General features: G+C 29.9%; 4 protein-coding genes across 8 annotated transcripts in view; 1 reads left to right on the forward strand and 3 right to left on the reverse strand.

Moving 5' to 3' along the window:
* Positions 1–22,054, forward strand: part of LOC103579449 (A disintegrin and metalloproteinase with thrombospondin motifs gon-1) — a 122,444-nt gene that overhangs the window by 49,715 nt on the left and 50,675 nt on the right. For all 5 annotated transcript variants that reach the window (XM_053739038.1, XM_053739039.1, XM_053739037.1 and 2 more), the window contains one exon: positions 6,411–6,597. In XM_053739038.1, coding sequence (XP_053595013.1) covers positions 6,411–6,597 — 187 coding nt within the window. The remainder of the gene's footprint in view (positions 1–6,410; positions 6,598–22,054) is intronic.
* On the reverse strand, positions 11,003–14,179 carry LOC103579442 (uncharacterized). Its single transcript, XM_008560836.3, has 7 exons — positions 13,482–14,179; positions 13,243–13,387; positions 13,041–13,172; positions 12,773–12,966; positions 12,430–12,671; positions 11,544–11,963; positions 11,003–11,445 (listed from the first exon to the last, which is right to left on the reverse strand). The coding sequence occupies exons 1-7, from the start codon at positions 14,046–14,048 to the stop codon at positions 11,151–11,153; spliced, it is 1,995 nt and encodes a 664-aa protein (XP_008559058.2). The 5' UTR covers positions 14,049–14,179; the 3' UTR covers positions 11,003–11,150.
* On the reverse strand, positions 14,276–17,774 carry LOC103579443 (uncharacterized). The gene is made up of 7 exons (XM_053739043.1): positions 17,046–17,774; positions 16,818–16,962; positions 16,623–16,748; positions 16,042–16,232; positions 15,325–15,566; positions 14,820–15,242; positions 14,276–14,728 (listed from the first exon to the last, which is right to left on the reverse strand). The coding sequence occupies exons 1-7, from the start codon at positions 17,610–17,612 to the stop codon at positions 14,455–14,457; spliced, it is 1,968 nt and encodes a 655-aa protein (XP_053595018.1). The 5' UTR covers positions 17,613–17,774; the 3' UTR covers positions 14,276–14,454.
* On the reverse strand, positions 18,912–21,998 carry LOC106693112 (uncharacterized). Its single transcript, XM_053739042.1, has 7 exons — positions 21,233–21,998; positions 20,829–20,973; positions 20,607–20,744; positions 20,321–20,514; positions 19,913–20,148; positions 19,416–19,838; positions 18,912–19,303 (listed from the first exon to the last, which is right to left on the reverse strand). Exons 1-7 carry the CDS (start codon positions 21,800–21,802, stop codon positions 19,015–19,017), a joined length of 1,995 nt encoding a protein of 664 aa, XP_053595017.1. The 5' UTR covers positions 21,803–21,998; the 3' UTR covers positions 18,912–19,014.

Genomic DNA, 22,054 nt, shown 5'->3' on the forward strand with positions numbered 1-22,054 from the left:
CGTTTGAAACCAGTTCAAAAATCTCAAATTTGAAATTTTTATTTTGGAAAGAAAAAAACAGTAAATATAAATTTTCAAAATTATGGTTCAAAAACGTTCGCATTTGTCAAAATTTTAAACCAACTATACTTTTTAATGTCAAAATCCTAAAATGTTCAACTTGAAGTTCTAATCTGCTCAAAATTCAAAAGTTCTACATACTAAACCTTTTTTGAATTTTTTTTTACATGGGTTGTATGTGAATTTTTCATATTATATAGATCCATAGACCACAGAACCAGAATTAAAAATTTTTTTTTTTTTTTTTTTTCAAATATAAACACCGTGAGGTATTTCTATTCTCAATATAAATATCTAACTACTGCACGTGTAAACTTACTCAGCTTGATACGCTTTTACTATTTACATTTCTAATTAAAATTACTATCTGTTGAAATAATCAAATACTTTTTTTCTATTATTATCTACGCGTACCTAAAAAAAAAAAAAAAAAAAAACTTGTTCCGTTAGTTTCGAATTACAATTTTAAAAACTGGCGAAAAATTTAGACTAAAAATTCAGGAAATGAACCTATGGTTATTTATTTTTGTAATTAGTCATGAGTTATAAATATTGATGATAAATGTGACAATTTTTCAGTGAACATTAGACCGTAGGTAATTTAAGATAGAGCCATCTTCTTGTGATATAGCTTACGCACCATATAAGTATGAGCATGATATTTATGATACATATGGTGTGTATATGCAAACGAATAATTACATTTAAGTGTGTCTATAAATTTTATTACATACAAGATATGATTTAGCGTCCGAGATCTAATCATGCAAATTAGACCCTTTGATAAAGATAAGCTTTTATTAAAAATATATAAATTTCCGTCTACAGATGGTTATTTATCGAGTGAGTAATTTTATTGCTAATCAGTGATTTAAAAAAATTTTTAATTTGACAAAATTTTATGTCTATAAAATTGATATTGATAAATAACTTCCGGTTGTAATAATGTATAAAAAATAAAAACATTGAAAAAAAAATACCCTGAGTTGGATTCGAACCTTCGACCTCGAGTTAATTGAGTGCGCTCTGTACTGTAACTCATTTACCTCGAGTTTTTTTTTCGACTATGGGTAAAAGATTACAAAGGAAAAAAAAAAATTGCATACGTTATTATGCCTAAAGTATTTTATTTTGCCTGGCCCTCGGGGACCTAAATAAAAATTAATTAAAAAAAATAAATACTGATTATATAAACTCACACATTACATATGTATCATAAAATTAATTATACCTCTTACTTAATAACTCGATCAATTTCTTCAACTATTCAGGTCATAATAATTTTAGGGTGTGCCCTTCTATCAGTAACTTAGAAAAGCTGGAATTAAAATAATTTATAAAATTGCTCAATCAAATAAATTAATAAATTTATATGGAATCAAATAATAATTTCTCAATTAAATGGAATATTTAAAAAAAAATATGATTAAAAAGTGAAGTAAATATTTCGACATCCTACATTACAACGAATATATTTAATAATCGCCTAGGCACCGTCTGTCATCGTCTTCTCGCAGGTGTCATGATGAAAGTTTAATATACAATATGAATCATTATATATATAGATATAAATATATTTATGAAAAATATGTTGCAATTCTTCAGCAATTCATATTCATACAAATATTACATATTTTTAAATAATATTCAGATATATAAATATATATTTATACACACCATTTTTTTTCTCTTTCTATACAAAAATACACACACACAAATATATATATATATATATATATATATATATATATATATATATATATATATATATATATAAATATATATAAAAGTAAACTAAAGTCAGATAAATATACGTCAGGATAAATAATCACTCGATGAATGACGAGATTATAACTTGTACTTATATATATATATATATATATAAATATATATATATATATTTATATAGACTCAATTGTAGGTACGTGAATCTTGAATCTTGTGTGGAATTCAAGTCTTTGTTTTCAATGACGATATTTTTATTTTCTCTAGTGATATTTAAAGATTACTATCAATGGTCATGTTCATGTGCCAACTGAAAATGAATATCGCATATAAATTATTTATTTAATATTTATTGACTATTATTTGTTTATATAAACTGCAACGACAACGGCGACGAGGACAATCGTTGAAAGGTGGAAGACCTAGCACCTCGATCTATCGTTTCGTAATTTCAGTTCACATCTCCTTGTCTTACTTTTTCGCTTAAGGTATATCTTATATACCTTGGTATGCTGAATGCTAAGTACTGGAATCTGGAATGCAATAAGATATATAAAATATACCATTGAAGAGGACGTAGACGTTTTATCGCACTACCCTCTTATGTCAAGAAAATATCTCGTGATCTTTGTATTAAGGCTCCTGCTATCCTCATATGTATAGAGAAAGAGATTTGCATTATATATTTATACATTATATTTTGTATTTATATTAATGGGCTTTGGGTGTATAAGGATAAATAACTTGTTTAAATATACATATATATTTATTGACATTAATGAAGTAAGCATGTTACTTGTTGACTGTAGATTTAAATAATTCACTTGCGATCATGATCAATTTTTATCCTTATCCTTATTTATTAACTTATCATCTCTTGGAGAAGGTGATACGGATAATCCCCGTTCGGATGTTCAACAACTTGGATTTAACCAACTGTAACTTACATTCGAGTTCTTGACATCTAGTTGATACTTATTAAAAATTTTTTTCATTATCGGAAAAGACGTCTTACACTTTTCTCTCTTTTGCACTTGAATAGACTAACGAAACTGTCCTCGATGCATTTTTACAGTGAATCGAGGATTTATTAAAATTTTTATCCTACCTGAATAGAAAATCTCATTAAATTGAATCGAGGATCGGTAGATTATAGAGTATTCCATCGAGTTTCGTTTGTGTCTTGTGACAAGAGGTTTCATTTGAAAAAAAATTCCGGACAAAATTATCGTCAAAAATCTTTTGAGGCTACTAGTTCTAAAAATCATTTTTTTTATGAAATAATTTAGGAGTATTGACTGGAGTCGAAAAATTTTTCCTCATTTTTAACTCATAGAAAATTTGACATCTACTTTTAAATGAACAAAATTTCAGTGTCCGCGACTTTTTACAAATTTTTAAATACAAAAAGTCCTTACTTGAGAATAAAATGAGACTTGACATCTATTTATTCCAATATTTTCTGATAATAAAATGCGATGTTCATTTTTGACTGAAGATAATTGATGCTAAATTTCCTGAGCACATTCTCTTATTTGATGCTCTTAATTTAATTCCTTTTTTTTTCTTTTTCGAAAGTATCAATTATCGATCTTCCAATCTGCATAAAATTTGAAATTTTCGTGACTTGCACTTTTACAAAATTTAATATTTTTTTTTTTTTTAATTTTCTGTTATAAAATGAAAGTGAGTTTTTTCGAATTTTTCATTCTCCAAAAATAATATTAAAATATATATATATCTTCTAAAGATGTAAATTAAAATAATCAATAATTGTCATCCTGTTTTTTAATCGGGTCGTTTACTTAAAAAAATTAAAAATAACATTGAATTCAGTATTTTATAGTCTGAAATAAATAATTGTCATGCTTACATACAAAAAGTAAATATGATATACTTATTAATTAACATATAAATAACTTTAAATAAAACAAATATTAGTTTATTTATACATCTGAAGAATATATATAGCACACATTCATATTTATTTTTTAGTGCATAACTTTTACAACCCAAGTGCATCTTAATGCGCTTAACGAACTGCATCATTGACCAACCAGACATTTAATTCCGTTGATAATCACAATATTTTTACTTTTTATTAATATTTATTTATATTATTATTATTATTGAGCAGAGACAAGTTAAAAGTACATGTGATGTATGACATTTAGTAAAAATAAAAATAATAAATAGCAACAACGATTGAAAAATATAAAAATAAATCTCGAGATGAATTCATAAAAAAGTATGTTACTTGAAGGCTTCTGGCATCACGACTTACAATGAGGGAGTCATGTAGGTGGTATGGTGGGGGAAAAGAACACGAACAAGTTCAAGTTCAATGCTTCTTGAATCATTTCTCCACCTTATTCTCCTTCTATTCATTTAAACTTTTTTTATTATTTTATTTTAATTCTTTTAAATCATTTAAAGGCACGATCGGTGCCGCGGAATGCACGTAGGCGGCATATATTTAGCGGGGGCGTATCGTATAACTATTTACTTGTGTGCAAGCACCCTCAGTGCGTCATTGCAACACCCCGTTGGTCCCTGTCCCTGTTCTTGTCCCTCTTGTTACACCATTTGTGCGTACTGGTACTTGATAAACTGGACGAGAATATGAACACGAGGATAACAAGCCGCGGGGTTATCACTGATACCCTACAATTATTATTAATATATACCTTTATGTACTAACTGTTTACTATAATTTTTGCTCGATAATTTATGACAGAAAAAAATTTTCGAATGTTTGTCTAGAGATTAGAGTGGGATGACATAGAAATGCTGAGAAAATAACGTATGTTCATTGACATTAAATGAAATAATTTTTTTTTTTTTAATAAATCAATTACAAAAAAAAAAAAAAAAAAAACTAAAAATATGCACATGTAGAAAGTTAAAAAAACTATAGGTGCAATTTTTTAAAATATTTTTTTTTTTATAATTTATCATTTTTAGAAAATTTCAAAATTATTAGAAGTCAAGTTCTTTAGTATCGTAGAATTATTGGCCCAATAAAAAATTGAATAAATTTTTTTTTTTATTATAAATATTTCTTACAAGGATAAGCATAAAAAAAATTTCAACGTACCTGATCTTTGATAGACAACAAAAAAATATATAATTAAAATAAAGTACGGTAGATAGACGGGATTACATAAGAGCGATCAATACAATTAAAGGATTTTGTAACAGAACGTTCAATGAGTTAATAATTAACGATTATTTTATTTGACATCTAGCATATTGAGTAAGCTGTAATTTATATTATTTATATTTTGCAATATAGGTTGTGAGATTTTTTTAAAGCTTAATATTTATCCGGCAATTTATCATGATGTGCACATGCACTGATAGAAAAATTTTACATAAATTATCGTTGATGATTTTAGATCTATTATCATCTCAGACAATTTCTACTGACCTTAACAGATTTTGAAAGATTTTACATTAATGTCCTCATATGGGTTTAAACTCAAAAGTAAAATTTTTTAATAGATTTTTTATAGTTTCTCTTACTAGAGGATATCATAATAAACAAAAAACGTTGATGTTGTGATGGATTATTCTCAACAGGAGCAAAGTTACGGGCCACTCTTTACAAAAAGCCATAGACAGTGTCATCTGCCCGTATCTGCCCGGAGTCGATAACTCAAAAAATAAATTATTCCCAGGACTTTTTATGGTTTTTCCTACTAGAGGGCATCATAATGAACAAAAAACGTTGATATTGTGATGGATTATTCCCAACAGGAGCAAAGTTAGAGGCCACTCTTCATAGATAGTCATTCTCATTCATCCTCATTTATCCTCATTCATCCTCATATGGGTCTAAACTCGAAAATAAAATTTTTCTATGGATTTTTGATAGTTTCTCCTACTAGAGGACATCATAATAAACAAAAAACGTTGACATTGTGATGGGTTATTCCCAACAGGTAAAAAGTTACGGGCTACTACTTACTTTCTCGAAAATTCCTCAATACACTGATCAATTCTTTAAAAAAATATACTTTATGGTAATTATAAAAAAAAAAAAAAAAAAAAAGTAATCCATTAAATTTTCCTCTATAATGTCATTGGCACGTGTGTAAATAATTATAATTATATTGTTTTTTTATGTAAATATTTAAAAACATAAATCTCATATTTTATTAAAAATAGAATACTAAGTGTATTATTACAGATAATAGCTTAAGTACTTGGTATTATTTTAGACTAGTACAACTACTAAGAAAAACATTAAACCAAAACGCGTGTATGCATTAAATTTCATTGGATTACAAGAAAGACTGCTGAATGATGTTTTACATCTGTCAGATCTCAGGTTACATTAAACTCTTCACCCTTTTTCCGACTAAATAAACTTATATTATATTGTATTAAATATAATATTATAATATAAAGTGGTATATTTACTTGAGATATTACATGTTTTAGATCTGACGTCAGTCGGTAAATTTTCACACGGCTATCTTTAGCCATTATTTTATTTATAAATTTAAATATTAGCATAAATTGTAATTACGCTGATAAATTATTAATAATAGCGGCAAATATTATTAGATGATGTGAATAATTGTAAAACCATGTTAATGATAATTAATTTTTTTTTTTAGACTGGGCATATGAAAACATCGAGTGGTAGTTACATTATCAAGCCAACGACAAATTGGTCGAGAGACAAAGACACCTCTGCCAGTAAATCGTCATTTGAACATGCAATCTATCGCGTCTCAGCAACACGTACTCGTTCTAATAATGTCGATTTGCCAGATGAAGTAGGTCACAATTGCGGATTAATAGGTGAGTTATTAAATTCAAATTTTTTTTTTCTAAATTTAAAATTTTGATGCGGTTATAATTTTTTGAACTTTTTGCAAAAAAAACTTTAGATTCAAATAGGGGTAGGATGACTAGATCATAGAAATTTTTTTTGAATCGTACATTAGGAGTAACATGAGAATTTTAAGGTAATTTGGGCCATTGTTGATTAATTCAAATTTTCAAAATTTAGTGATCAAAAATTAATTTATACGTCAAAAGAATTGAGATGAATAACAGAATTGGGCTGAAAAAATTTAGCTCTTAGGACCATGTTTTTTGAAGTGAAATTGAGTGAGACAATTGTTTTTATGATGAAAGCTAAGTTAATTTAATTATAGCAAGAAATTTGGAAATTTGAATTTTTTTGGGAAGCTAAATTTTCTTGACTATTGAAGAAATGATGCCAACAGATTTTCAATTAAATTTTGTTCATGATTAGAGACTAAAATTACTGAACAAGAGTTCGAATTGTTTTGGAAAAAATTCTAGAATATTTTATGTACTTGAAGATCGCAACGTTTTTCACGAAACAAAAATTCATGTATTTGCTGCATTGCATGTTTTTGCAAAAACGAAATGAAAAGAAAAAAATCTAGATCTTGAATTCCTGAATATTTGGCACGTCTGCTTAAAATTGTAGTCACTCCCAAGTATTCCGTAGGTCATCTATCAGCAGTCAATTCACAAATTTTTTCATTTCGTTGGGTTAAAAACGTTCCGATTTTTAGGTACATAATATTTTAGTCATTTTTATTTGAAGATATTTATTCTTCATTTCAAAAGTTTCATATATTTGAATAAAGTTTACAAGAATGTTCTAAAAACAAAAGTTTTAGCAAAAATTGCCATGAGGGTGAATGAATTTTTTTACAAAAACTGCAAGTTGATTTTGAGAAAAGTGAGTTTGAAATTTTACAAATCATATTTGAAGTACTGTGAGAGATTAAAATCGAAAATTCTAAAAGCTAAATATCCTCCGTAACCTTCCTTCCCGCGATGCATGATCCCGATTCCTCCTAAAGGATATTCCGGTTCACCTTCGACATCTTGAGCATCAAAAAATGGAACCGTTGATTGTCCGGCGTCTTTTTTCAAATCCGAAGCACGGAATTTCACAAAACGATTTGTCTTTGAGTCGATAATATTCTGAGATGTTTTAGTTGGTCGATCTGGATCTTTTAGAGTCATTTTTTGTCTGTAAATATTAACAAAAAAATAAGTACAGCATAAAATTATTATTAAATAAATTAACAAATTTCGAACCTTGATTTCGTCCATTTGGCAGCATACCAAAAAGTTTGGTTTTGATAAATAACTCCTTTTATAAAATCAAACTTTGAAACTCGGATTTGCAATTGAATACCGCGATATTTTGGTTTCGAATTACCTGTATAATTTTCAACAAATCGAAATCTAGCTCCCGTAACAACGTACCCTCCAGGTGCAATCAAATCATCAAAATTAACAATTTCTGGGTATGCGTAATCAACTCCCAGTTTCAGCTGTTCAGAATATGAACTATTTACTTTAATAATATATTTATCAGGCACACTTCGATGAAAATTCTCTACTTCTTTCCATCTAGATTCATTGATCCGTCCATAAGGATTAACTTTTCCTTCTTTTATCTGCACATGAATAACGTTGTCTTTTTTCGCAAATCTCACACCCACGACCACCCTATTCAATATTTAAACGGCTCATTAATTATTAAACTTGTAGTAAAGTGTCAATTTTATCAAAAAAGTATCAATTGCTCTTAATTTATTTTTCTGACCGCATTAGTTTTCTTAATTTTTTACAAACAGTACAAATGCCTGAGCAGTTCTTCTCGCTCTTCAGTTACTTAATGAAATTAATTTAATTGCTTGGATAAATAATTAATCTCAGTTGTATTTATAAAATTGATTGCTTAATCGGGCAGTTGGTAACATTAGAGAAGGACTTTGATAATTAGGCAGTCAATAGAAAAACTAAATTCGGTTAGCAATTGAATAGTAATAATTTTCTAGTGCGTAACAGTAATAATTGCATAAACTATTCAGACAAATGACGCGGTCAGTAAAAAAAAAACTGGTGGCCATTAACAATTTCTTGATTGAATCAGTATTTAATGATAATAATAGTAAAACAATAATACTCAACATGTTCTCAGAAATATTGGTAACTTGGTTTCTAAAACTGATAGTAGTAATCTGTTGGTAATCACGCCAAGGATTTATTTTGCAAGTACAAACACAAAAGTCACAGTCACGGGCTTGAGCAGCGTTATAATAACTGTTCAAATATTCCATTTTGCCATAGCATAGTTGCTGATTACTAACGCCATACATTACATCATTTGTGTCTCTAAACCATTCGTAACGTCTTGAGCTCGTATTATCAGACTAAATCATGAAATTAATCATTAATTACTTATTCGAAATGGGGACAGTCTTTCGCAGGTTTCAGAAATTAATGCTCATAATATATTTTTTAATTTAACATAATTTTTCAAATCGTTTTTCATATATTTAGAGTGACAAATATATCTTTGTTGTTTTTAATGCAATAAAAAAGAGTTTATTTTGATTTTTACTATTATGAGCATAAGAGGTAGATATTTATTTGCTTTTGAATAAAAAATGAAAATATATTTACATGACAAACTTCGTAACGGCTGGTAATGTACTGGCAATCTTCAAAAACTGCACACTCTGTATGATTAATAGTCCCGACAATATTATTCAGATTACAATTGTGACTGCAAGATCCAGTTGTACTCAACAATCTTTCCTCAATTATCATAGTCTGTATCATTTTTTCTAATTCGTAATAGTACAAATTTTTATTGTCTGCATGAAAAAAAAAATATTCGTGTATACATCTGTGATAAATTTAAGCTTTAACGGCCACATGGGGTGACTAGTCACCCTAGGCTTAAAAAAAGTGAAATTAGAAGTCTTATACCTTTCAAATAAATTGGTCAAAAAACTTTAAAAAAAAAAAGGAGTTAGCCCGTGTTGCCGTTATGTGGCCGGGGTAAAATGTGGCCGTTAAGGGTTAATACTTTCATTAATTGTAAATTGAAAAAAAAAAAATAATAATTACATTCATTTATATAGTTCACATCACAACGATACAGGTAGTGCGTGACGTCATCAGAAATTTTTTTAGTTATTTGTATAGCATCCGCAAAATTTTCCTTCAAACTTTCAGTATACAACGTCATGAATGATGTGCCTACTGAAGTGTTAATTTTTGTTAATATTCTCATTGGCCATTTGTTTGAAAATCGAGTCGAAAACAGACATAACCCAAGCATCATTCATTTTTTAAAACTTTCAACTTTGATAACATAAGGTCATATATAGAGTAAAAAAGTCAAGCAACTTACGATTTTCACAGCGTGCATCAGCTATTTCAGCGTATCGATACAGTGCATATTTTTTCAAATGCGGTACCATTACGAGGCGATAGTAGTTGAATAATTCAACGCGAAATGAGCTTAATTTACCACAGAAATTATGTTGATCTTCTCTCTTAGACAGTAAATATTTATAAAAATGAACGACAAATTCAAGTATATTCGTAGATTTCATTGATGAAAATTAATAAAAATTTTTGAATACTTACCATCATTTTTTTCATGAGAGCGCGTAAAAAATTTTCATACAACGAGGAAATAGTTCGATAATCCTCATCTTCACGCACGAACTCAAGTAATTGCGATAAATACGGACAGAAATTTAAAAAATTATCGAAATAATTTTTGTGATAATAGAAAATCACTAATCTGACGACTGTGTCTATAGCGTCCCGTTTTTTTTCAATGAGTTTCATGTACTGCGTCAAATCCTTAAATGATTCATGGTAGCCGATTTTAATTTGATGCTCCTCGAGTACTTTTATAAATTCATAAAAATTATCTGACCAATAATTATCAGGTGAATCACTGGCTATCAAATTTAATTCTTCTAATGTTTTCGACAGATCAGTTAAAATAGCTTTCAGTGTTTGATTTTTAGCATCTTCGCTCTGTGTCCTATTGCGAAACTGATATTCAAAAAGACCTTTGATGGTAAATATATATACAAAATTATCGATTTCCTTTACATTGTAAATACCCGCCAGATCGATACCAGACGTCGATAAATTTCCAAATGCTAATATTAAAATGAATACCATAAAATTATTAAATATCATTGTCGTTGATATTTTTAAATTTTTAAAATTCTGCGCACAAAAAAAAATTATAACACGTATTGTTAATAATACTCTGCTAATTTGAGTGATGAAATTTTAGTATCGAGACTTTATTATATCTTAAATTTATTTTTGGAAGTGGGTAAATACGTGTCGTTTGTAAAATTTGATTAAAAATATTTTTTATTACTCTCTTGCATTTCGGTTTCTTACGATACAATTTTATTGTTTCTTATCAACTATATGTAATTATAGACTCATACTTTTAAATCCAACTAATGTTTTTTTGTTAACAAAAGATAACTGTTTAAGAAGAATGTATTTTTTTTATTATATGGTATGATTTTCTATTGTTGAAAGTGTAACCGATTTTCAAAATATTTAGAAATGTTACAATCAAAAATTCGAAAAGCCAGGAATCCGCCGTATCCTTCGCGCCCGCGGTGAATTATTCCAACCCCTCCTAAAGGGAATTCGGGAGCGCCATCAACATCTTGAGCATCAAAGAACGGAACTGTTGATTGTCCGGCGTCTTTTTTCAAATCTGAAGCGCGGAATCTTACAAAACGATCAGTTTTTGAAATAATAGTATTTCCAGGTGATTTAGACGGTTTATCTGGGTCATTGAGAACCAATTCCTCTCTGCGAATAAGAAGAAGAATTATAGAATATTTTAAAAAAGAAATCTATTAATAGAAACACTAACGGCCAAGGAAAATAATTTTTATAAAAATTCGAACCTCAATTCTTTATGCTCTGGAACAATCCAATGTGTTTGATCATGATTTATCAATTTGCCACCCATGAAATCAAGTGGCGTAATACGAATTTGCAGTTGAATTGCACCGTTATCTAATTTTGGCTTTATAAATGAATCTCCAGCGAATCTAAATCTTACCCCTGTAACAACGTAACCTTCTGAAGCAATCAGATCATCAAAATTTACAATTTCCGGCTTTCCGAAATCGACTCCCAATTTCAGCTTTTTCACATATAAATCATCAATCTTAACATAATATTTATCAGGATAAACTCGATAAAAGTCCTCTACTTCTTTCCATCTAGATTTATTGATCCGTCCATAAGGATTAACTTTTCCTTCTTTTATCTGCACATGAATAACGTTGTCTTTTTTCGCGAATCTCACACCCACGACCACCCTATTCAATAATTTAAACGGCTCATTAATTATTAAACTTGTAGTAAAGTGTCAATTTTATCAAAAAAGTGTCAATTGCTCTCAATTTATTTTTCTGACCGCATTAGTTTTCTTAATTTTTTACAAACAGTACAAATGCCTGAGCAGTTCTTCTCGCTCTTCAGTTACTTAATTAAATTAATTTAATTGCTTGGATAAATAATTAATCTCAGTTGTATTTATAAAATTGATTGCTTAATCGGGCAGTTGGTATCATTAGAAAAGGACTTTGATAATTAGGCAGTCAATGGAAAAACTAAATTCGGTTGGCAATTGAATAGTAATAATTTTTAAGTGCGTAACAGTAATAATTGCATAAACTATTCAGACAAATGACGCGGTCAGTAAAAAAAAAACTGGTGGCCATTAACAATTTCTTGATTGAATCAGTATTTAATGATAATAATAGTAAAGCAATAATACTCAACATGTTCTCAGAAATATTGGTAACTTGGTTTCTGAAACTGATAGTAGTAATCTGTTGGTAATCACGCCAAGGATTTATTTCGCAAGTACAAACACAAAAGTCACAGTCACGAACTTGAGCAGCGCTATAATAACTGTTCCAATATTTCATTTTACCATGACATTGTTGCTGATTACTAACGCCATACATTACATCATTTTTGTCTCTAAACCATTCGTAGCGTCTTGAACTCGTTTTGTCAGACTAAATAACCAATTAGATCATTTAGTATTAAATTAAATCCCAAAATCTACTATTAGAGTTTGAAAATAATCACATAAACCCCAAATAAAGTAAATATTTACTTGGCAAATATGGTAACCGCTGGTAATGTACTGGCAATCCTGAAAAACTGCACACTCTGTATGATTAATAGTCTCGGAAATATAATTCAGATTGCAATTGTGGCTACAAGATCCAGTTTTACTCAAAAATCTTTCCTCAATTATCACAGTCTGTATCATTTTATCTAATTCGTGGTAATAAAACTGTTTATTATCTGCATGAGAGAAAAAAAATTCCCAATAAATTTGATGCTCTCATTAATTGTAATTATTAAAAAATATTAATTACATTCACTGAAATATTTGACGTCACAGCGATACATATAGTGGGTTATGTCGTTTAAAGTTTCTTTAGTTGTTTTGATTGCGTCGACGAAATTTTCTTTCAAATCTTCAAAACCCCATAGAAGAGCCGACGTACCTATTAAATTGTCAGATCATTATTATTTTTTTTCTCGATGAAAAACATGATTAATAATTTCGAGACTCACTATTTTTACATTTTGCTTCAACTACTTTGGCAAAACGATTGATTACATATTTTTTCAAATGCGGTACCATTACGAGGCGATAGTAGTTGAATAATTCAACGCGAAATGAGCTTAATTTACCACAGAAATTATGTTGATCTTCTCTCTTAGACAGTAAATATTTAGAAAAATGAACGATAAATTCAAATATATTCGTAGATTTCATTGATGAAAATTAATAAAAATTTTTGAATACTTACCGCCATTTTTTTCATGAGAGCGCGTAAAAAATTTTCATACAACGAGGAAATAGTTCGATAATCCTCATCTTCACGCACGAACTCAAGTAATTGCGATAAATACGGACAGAAATTTAAAAAATTTTTGAAATAATTTTTGTGACGATAGAAAATCACTAATCTGACGACTGTGTCTATAGCATCCCGTTTTTTTTCAATGAGTCTCATGTACTGCGTCAAATCCTTAAATGATTCACGGTAGCCGATTTTAATTTGATGCTCCTCGAGTACTTTTATAAATTCATAAAAATTATCTGACCAATAATTATCAGGTGAATCACTGGCTATCAAATTTAATTCTTCTAATATTCCCGTCAGATCAGTCAATATAAATTTCAGTACTTTATTCCTTGCATCGTCGTCCTGTGTCCCATTACCCCATTGGTGATTATAAATCGTTCTTATGTTCATATCAAATCTGAAGTTGTTGATCTCATTTAAATCGTAAATTCCCGCCAGATCAATACTAGACGTCGATACATTTTCAAATGCAAATATTAGTATCAATATGAAATAGTAATCGATCATCGTTGGTGTAAATATTGTATGACGTTATTGTGTACAGTTAAAGCCTTACAAAATTTATCTGTTCAATAAAAAATTCCGGACACGGATAACAACCGAAACTGGTTAATTAAGTGGTGGAATAAAAATAATGACACTAATTAACACACTTATCTTGGGTAATGCTTGAATTCGTGTCGCTTATCAATCTAGAAAAAAAAAAAAAACATTTTGCTACTTTTGTGGAGATTGCTTTAATTGGCCAACATTAATCGTTTCCTGTTACATAATTTTTAACTATAGACTTAAAGTAATTATCTAAGAAGTTTATTATTTTTTTTTTATTTTGAATTGGAAATAAAAGACAGATAATAATCAATATTATTCAAAATATAATTATAATGATTTAGTATTTTTTAATTTTGATTGGTTATTGAAAATATTTAGAAAGCTTTAAATCGAAAACTCGGAATGCCACAAGTCCACCATCGCCGTCGCGACCACGATGAATGATTCCAACTCCCCCTAACGGAAATTCAGGAACACCTTCAACGTTTTGGGCATCAAAGAATGGAACTGTTGATTGTCCGGCGTCTTTTTTCAAATCGGAAGGACGGAATACAATATACTGATTTGTCTTTGAGTTAGTAACATCATCAGATGATTCAGTTGGTTCTTCGGGATCTTGCAGAATCAATGATTCTCTGAAAAAATTGTATTGATTACAAAACATATTTGAAAAATATGATTAATCACTAGAAAAATTAGGGTAGCATCAAAAACTATGTGACGGACCTCCATTTCTCGACTTTTGGAGAAACCCAATGCGTTTTATTGTGATCAATTAACTTGCCGCTTATATAATCAAAAGGCGTGACACGAATTTGCAATTGTATCGGACCTGTTGTCGGTGGCGAATAATCACCGAAATTATTTGCAAATCTAAATCTAACCCCTGTAACAACAAAACCTTCGGGCGCATGTACATCATCCAAAATTAATATTTTAGCATCTCCGTAATCAGTTCCCAGTTTGCACACTGTAGAAATATTTTGACTGTTTTGGACATAAGGTCTTCCAGTACTTTTCTCATAAAAAAAGTTTTCCAAATTTTTCCATGAACTTTCATCCCTGACATTCTGTGACTTCAGTTTACCCCTTTTTATTTGTACATGAATCATACGGTCTTTTTTGACAAATCGCACACCTGTCACTACTCTAAATTCAAAATAGATCATTATTATAACCTTATTGTAATTTTTGTTCATAGTTTAATTAGAGAGAATATCGAATACTCAACATGTTGTTTTTGATATTTGTAACTTGGTCTCTAAAACTGATAGCAGTTGTCATCGGGTGCCCTCGTTGTGGGTTCGTAACACAAGTACACACGCAGTAATCACAATAGTGAAATTGAAAAGCATTATAGTAACTAGATAAAGATTTTAGGGGATTATCACATTGTTGTTGATTATTTTCGCCATACATGTTCCCCTGGCTGTCCTTAAACCACTCGTACCGTCTTGAACTCCCTTTGTTAGACTAAGTAATAAAATTTAATTAGCCATCTTATAAAAATCCTAAGAACATGCAAAGAAAAATTCAAAGTTTATATTATTCGTAACGAAACTTGAATTGCTATAATATAAATTAACCCTTTTCCGAAAGTATGTATCGAAATGTATCGGTGTGAGCTATACGAGGGTAGTGCCAATCAAAGTTCGTTGTTAAGGCTGTGTGAGTAACGGTTTAATCGTAGTAGTGCATGAATGCGCCCCTTTCTACTATTTTTTTTGTCCCTTCTCTTCTCTACAGGCTAGCGCTCTCTCGCTTTAAGACGAAGTACGATTCAAATTGAGAGTAGGGACTCAAGGTCAACCGGGAAAGGGTTAACCATGAAATTTGAATTTATCAATTGTACCCGAAGTTAATGATTAGACAATTCTGTTTATAATTAGTTCGAATCGTGATTAGCGAGTATTTTTAGTTTAAATGAATATAATGATCAAAAGTTTACTTCACAAATATCGAAGCTTGCACTAATATATTGACAATTAATAAATTGACGACACTCTGTATGATTTAAAGTTTTTGTAATGGAACTCAGCCTACAATTATGATCGCAAAATCTTTTTGTGCTCAGATATCTTTCTTCAATAATTATTGTTTGCACCAAACGGTCTAATTCATAATAATGATTTCTGTTATCTAAAAAAATTGACAATTATGATATATATAAAGATTATCAATCTTAGAATTATGAAACATGTGCACCTCGAACGCTCATATCTTATGAAAATAAATCCCTGTTATGTCTGAAAATCATAAACTCAAAATTTATAGGTTTAACATTGTAATTTTTATCTTTTAAGTCCATTGGCTTGAATAGTAAAAGCCAAAAACTGGTCAAAATTACAAACTAGTGTTCAAAAATATTCCGCTAGATTTGTAGCAGTGAACTTCTAAATTTAAGACAATTTTGAATTTTCTTGATTATTTTTTGAACTTTGGAAAAATGCCAGAGATAGTAGCGTTCAATAGGTGCAGAAAAAGTTCAAAATTTCAAAAAATTAGTTTTGGCTATAGGATTATAGTTACCAGATTTTTTTAAATCACAGTTATACATAAATCGATGCGTTTTCTGTAATATTTGTTTGTTCAGGTCAACTATGAGGATTAGATCTAATTTTAATAAAATAAAATCCAATGACGGAGTTGGTTGAACTATTAAATTATTAAATCATGATCATTATTAATTCAATGTAAAGTATGAAAAATAATTAGAGGACTTACGATTTTGACATTGCGCTTCAATTATTTTAGAAAACTGAATTAATGTATATTTTTTGATAAAAGTTGTCATTACGTGAATATAATAATTAACTAATCCAATAGCAAATGAGCTGGTTTTACCACAGAAAGAATATTGATTTGGGCGCTTTAATAATTTGAATCGAGAATAATAAACGATGATTAAAATATTTGTAAGATGGAAATGAATAATGTATTCTTAATACTTACCGCCATTTTTGTTTGAAGATCGCGCAAAAAATCTAGATATATCGACAAAATAGATTCAAAATACTTATCGTGTTGCACAAATTTAAGCAAATTAGATACATATGAGCATACATTAACATCATAATCGGAATTTCTTTGATCATGGAGGTAAATCAGTGATCTGACGATGGTATCTATGGCACTGGATTTGTCTTCTATAAGTTTCGCGTATTTAGTCAAATTTGAAAATGATTGAACGTAACCATTTTTAATTTGATGCTCCTCAAGTATGTTCAGAAATTTATGAAAATCGTACGGCCCATAATTGTCAGTTGCATTATCGGATTCTAAATTCAGTTTCTCTAGTGTATTTATCAAATCAATGAAAACTGCTTTTAATTCTCTATTTTTCTGATATTTCTTCAGTGTCGTATTTTTCAGTTGATTATCCATAACTTTTTTCTCCAGTCTATCTATAAACGATTCTAACTTGTATGAGTCGAAAATATCTCCTGGATTTATACTTGATGTCAATGAATTAGTGAAATAAATTATTATGATGAATATTAAATAATTAGTTAACATCATTGTACTTAGTATTTTAACTACTGTTCACTAGGTTTGAGTTGTTTAAGAAGTTTATGTTGAATAAAAAAATTAAGACTGTTTTGAAATCAACATTGTTATTCTTCACATTAATGATGTCTATTTTTATTATCGGGGATTTACGTCGTAATTTTGAGTATCATGAAATATTTTATTGCTGTGCAGCCAATGGGCTTTTATTACTAATTACTAACGTCTTTTGATTAGTTTATGAATTTATTATAGACTAACGTGCTTATTTTTAAAAAAAGATAATATTCCCGTAACATTAATGATCAACTTTTTTTTTGTAATAAAAAAAGTACAGTTTGAGAATTTTTATAAAAAAAAAGAAGTAACATATGTATTTTATAGAATTTTACATTGATATTATTTATTGATTGAAAAGTGTTGAAAGATTCAAATCATAAATTTTGAATGCCAAAAATCCACCGTAGCCTTTACGACCACGAAGCACAATTCCGACTCCTCCTAACGGGAATTCTGGAGTGCCTTCAACATCTTGAGCATCAAAGAATGGAACTGTTGATTGTCCGGCGTCTTTTTTCAAATTGGAAGCACGGAATTTGATAATCTGATCTGTCTTTGAGTCAATGACATTTTCAGGCGATTTAGTTGGTTTATCTGGATGATAAAGAATCAATGGATGCCTGAAAAATAAGAAGAGTGTCAATAAAGCCGATTGGGAAATAAATTTATGACCATCGGTATCAACCATCGATGGTCATATTTCCGCCACGAGTTATAGAAGTCTAAGGAATCTTTGACCGGAGATCCCTATAAAATAAAAACCATTTGGAAATCCAGCCCACGTCGTGTTTTCGGATGGATTCCCATATGGTTTCCTACGGGAATCTAACATAGATTCATATACTTGTATTATCAGACGATAGCCATAGAGATTCAGATACCCCGGATTCTATAGAAATTACTTACATAGAAACCGAGATTCCTATATGAATTTTCCATAAAGAAATCCATGTATTTAAGTTACTATGTCAAGTTCCCACATGAGAATCCAGGTACCCACAATTTCCCATATGGAAATCCTTATCAGATGGTTTCCTGCATGAATTTTTACATAAATTCATACATTCCTATGCTAATTTCTATGGATTCTTACATAAATCCATATTTTTCTATACAGAATACTATGGGTTCCCATGCAATCCCACATTGATTTTTTGATAGGGTCACATAAAATACCATTTTTGGAAGGATTGGCAAAAGTAACGAATGCTGGAAATAAAAAGTCTTCGATATTAGTTCTCAAATACTGATAAATGTTTTATTGGGCTGCCATTATAAGACATATTAATTAGTGTGCTGATCAGTAAAAGGAAGATACAGGTATTTTTAACATAGAATGATTTTTATTGCAAGATTATGAATATGACTTTTCGTTAAAGTATTTTGAAAGCTTCATATCGTATATTTTGAACGCTATGAATCCACCAGAACCTTCATGGCCACGATGAATGGTTCCAACTCCTCCTAAAGGAAACTCTGGAAAACCCTCCACGTTTTGAGCGTCAAAAAAGGGCACTGTTGATTGCCCGGCGTCTTTTTTCAAATCAGATGCACGGAATCTTACAAATTTGATTGGATTTGAGTCGATCATAGGTACGGACGATTTAGTTGGTAAATCTGGGTCAGTTAAAACCAAGTCTTGTCTGTAAGCATACATATTTACTTTTACGGACTGTTACGGAGCCAGCTTTTGAACTACTAATCATTACATGGATATTTCTATAGTTTACAGAGATGACTCTAAAGAAAACTTACCTATACATGCCTTTTCGTGGTACAACCCAATGCGTTAGATTATGATTAATAATAATTCCTTTGGCGTGATCAAAAGGCGTTACACGAATTTCTATTTGAATTGTGCCGATCTTAAATCGGTAATGATCAAATGTATCTCTTGCAAATTTGAATCTAACTCCTGTGACAACGTAACCTTCGGGTGCAATCATGTCATCGAAATTCATAGCTTCTGCTTCTCCATAATCGACGTTCGGTTTAAGCTCTACTATAGGGAACTTTGTATTTCTGATTAAAAATTTCCCAGTATTATCATTCTTATAGATGTTTTCCAATTCTTTCCATGATCCTCTATCATCTGAGCTAGTGGGTTTCAGTTTCCGTTCTTTTATCTGGACATGAATTAATTTGCCTTTCTCAACAAATCTCACACCGACGACTACCCTGTATCAGAGAAAATAATTAAACAACTTGAACAATGCTCAAAGATTGATTAAGCTATCAATGGAATACTCAACATGTTATTATCAATATCGGTGACTTGTTCTCTGAAACTAACGGCAGCGATGACATTCCTTCGTCGCGATTTTTGGGCACAGGTGCACACACAATATTCACACATACTAGATGGAAAGGCCTTAAAATAACTGGATAAAGTCTTCACTGTGCCATTACAGCTTGGGTAGTTTTTGCCATAAGGTGCTCCCTTGCTGCCTTTGAACCACTCGTAACGTCTCGAACTCGTTTTATCAGACTAAATGTAATTATTAGTATTAGTACGAATGAGCTTTCAGTAAAGAGTGGCATTGGTATCGCGCCATAAATATTTCTAGCATTAAATCCGAAAAGTTGAGAACTTTTTCAGTCGATGAGAGCATCTTATGTTATAAGAGTTCTAAATACGGAAAAAAAATGGAAATAATTACCGATTCACAGATTTCATAGTTGCTGTGAAGATAATGACAGTGTTGATATTCGTCACAGTCTTGATTATTAATTGAATGTCTGATAGCGTTCAAATCACAATTATGGCTGCAGGATCCGGTTGTGCTCAATTCTTTTTCGGGAACTATTACTGTTTGTATCATATGTTCTAATTCGTAATACGACTTCTCGTTAGCTAGAAAAAGTTAAAATAAGACTTACGAATGTATTTTTATTTATCAATAAGAGAACAAAAAATATAAGAAGGTGTATTTTTCATGTAATTACCATCATTACTATAGTCTGCATCACATCTGTAAATAAAATGATTAGCATGATCTAGAAGTTTTTTAGCTGATTTAATGATCTCTGATAATTCCTTCATTGAATAGTCTCGTCGAGTGCTTAGAAATGGAGTTACGTTCCCTATTAAGACAAATAAAGTTTTAATGGCTGTTTGATATCATTTATTTAATTCTCATAATGATAATAAACTTCATTCGTACTTACAGTCATAACAACGACCATCGATGATATCAACGAAGTTGAGCAATATATATTCTTTTAGATATGTGGCGACAACTTGATGATGATAATCAAATATCGCTTGATTTAATGAACTTGTTTGACCACAAGAATCATGTTGCGTTTTGTTCTATAATAGGTAATAGATAAATTATCATTTTTAGTAACTTTTTAACAGAAAGTTCAAGTAGAAAATTTATGTTTTTTTTTTTTTTTTTTTTTTTTTTTTGTAGAAGTGAGAAAGATGCAATGAAGAAAGATTTTCACTCTTGTAGGATCAGGAATTTGATTATAATTATTTTGGATAATATTCCTTTCGAATATAAAATGCAGCAACTTCTCCATTTTTATTCGATGTCATTTATTTTATACTTTGTACTTATACTTACGTTCATAATTACTGCGAGATTGTCAATGAATTTTTTGTATTCATTAAGAACAATTGGCTGTTCAAACTTGAATTCAATGTTTGGTTGAATACTTTTGTTAGATGGACAGAATTCCGACATATCTCGTTCGCCAGAAAAATTACTGCTGCCTAATTTCAATAATGGCTCGACGTATGAATTTATTGTTTCACTTATATTAAATATTGTATTCAATTTTACTGACAATTTTGGTTGTGCAGAAAAACCGGTTTTTAGATCATGTGTCTCTAAACTATCAACGAAACTAATCAATTCACCAGATGAAAGGATTTTACGTGGATCGTTAGACATTTTATTTAACTCAGTTAGTATATTCGTTAAGTCATTGAATATCATTTTCAAAACATTATTCTTTTCATCATCTTCCAATGTTGTATTTTCCAACCGATAATCCGACCGCGCTCTTTCATGAACATTATTAACGAATACCTGTATATTATTTATATCATAAGTATCCAATCTGGGATTCTCTGCCGTGGTATCTTGTACCAAATAGTATATTATTAACAACAAACAACTTTTCAAATTCATTGTCACTACTAAATTTATATCTATCGCGATTCCAATCAAATCATCAATCACAAAAGAAATGAAAATCCTATTTATGTTCACGTGAAAATTTCAAACTCGCTCTCTATACAGAAGTCTGATAATTCCAACTCACCGAAAATTTAAAACTCCGTTAACATTAACGACGCATAGAATGCGCTTTTCATCGTCGCATTTACAAACTAATCAACGAATAGTATGAGCGACATCTATAACCAATTTTATCTATTATCG

This window comes from Microplitis demolitor, chromosome 5, assembly GCF_026212275.2.
Source record: "Microplitis demolitor isolate Queensland-Clemson2020A chromosome 5, iyMicDemo2.1a, whole genome shotgun sequence".
Classification (NCBI taxonomy): domain Eukaryota; kingdom Metazoa; phylum Arthropoda; class Insecta; order Hymenoptera; family Braconidae; genus Microplitis; species Microplitis demolitor.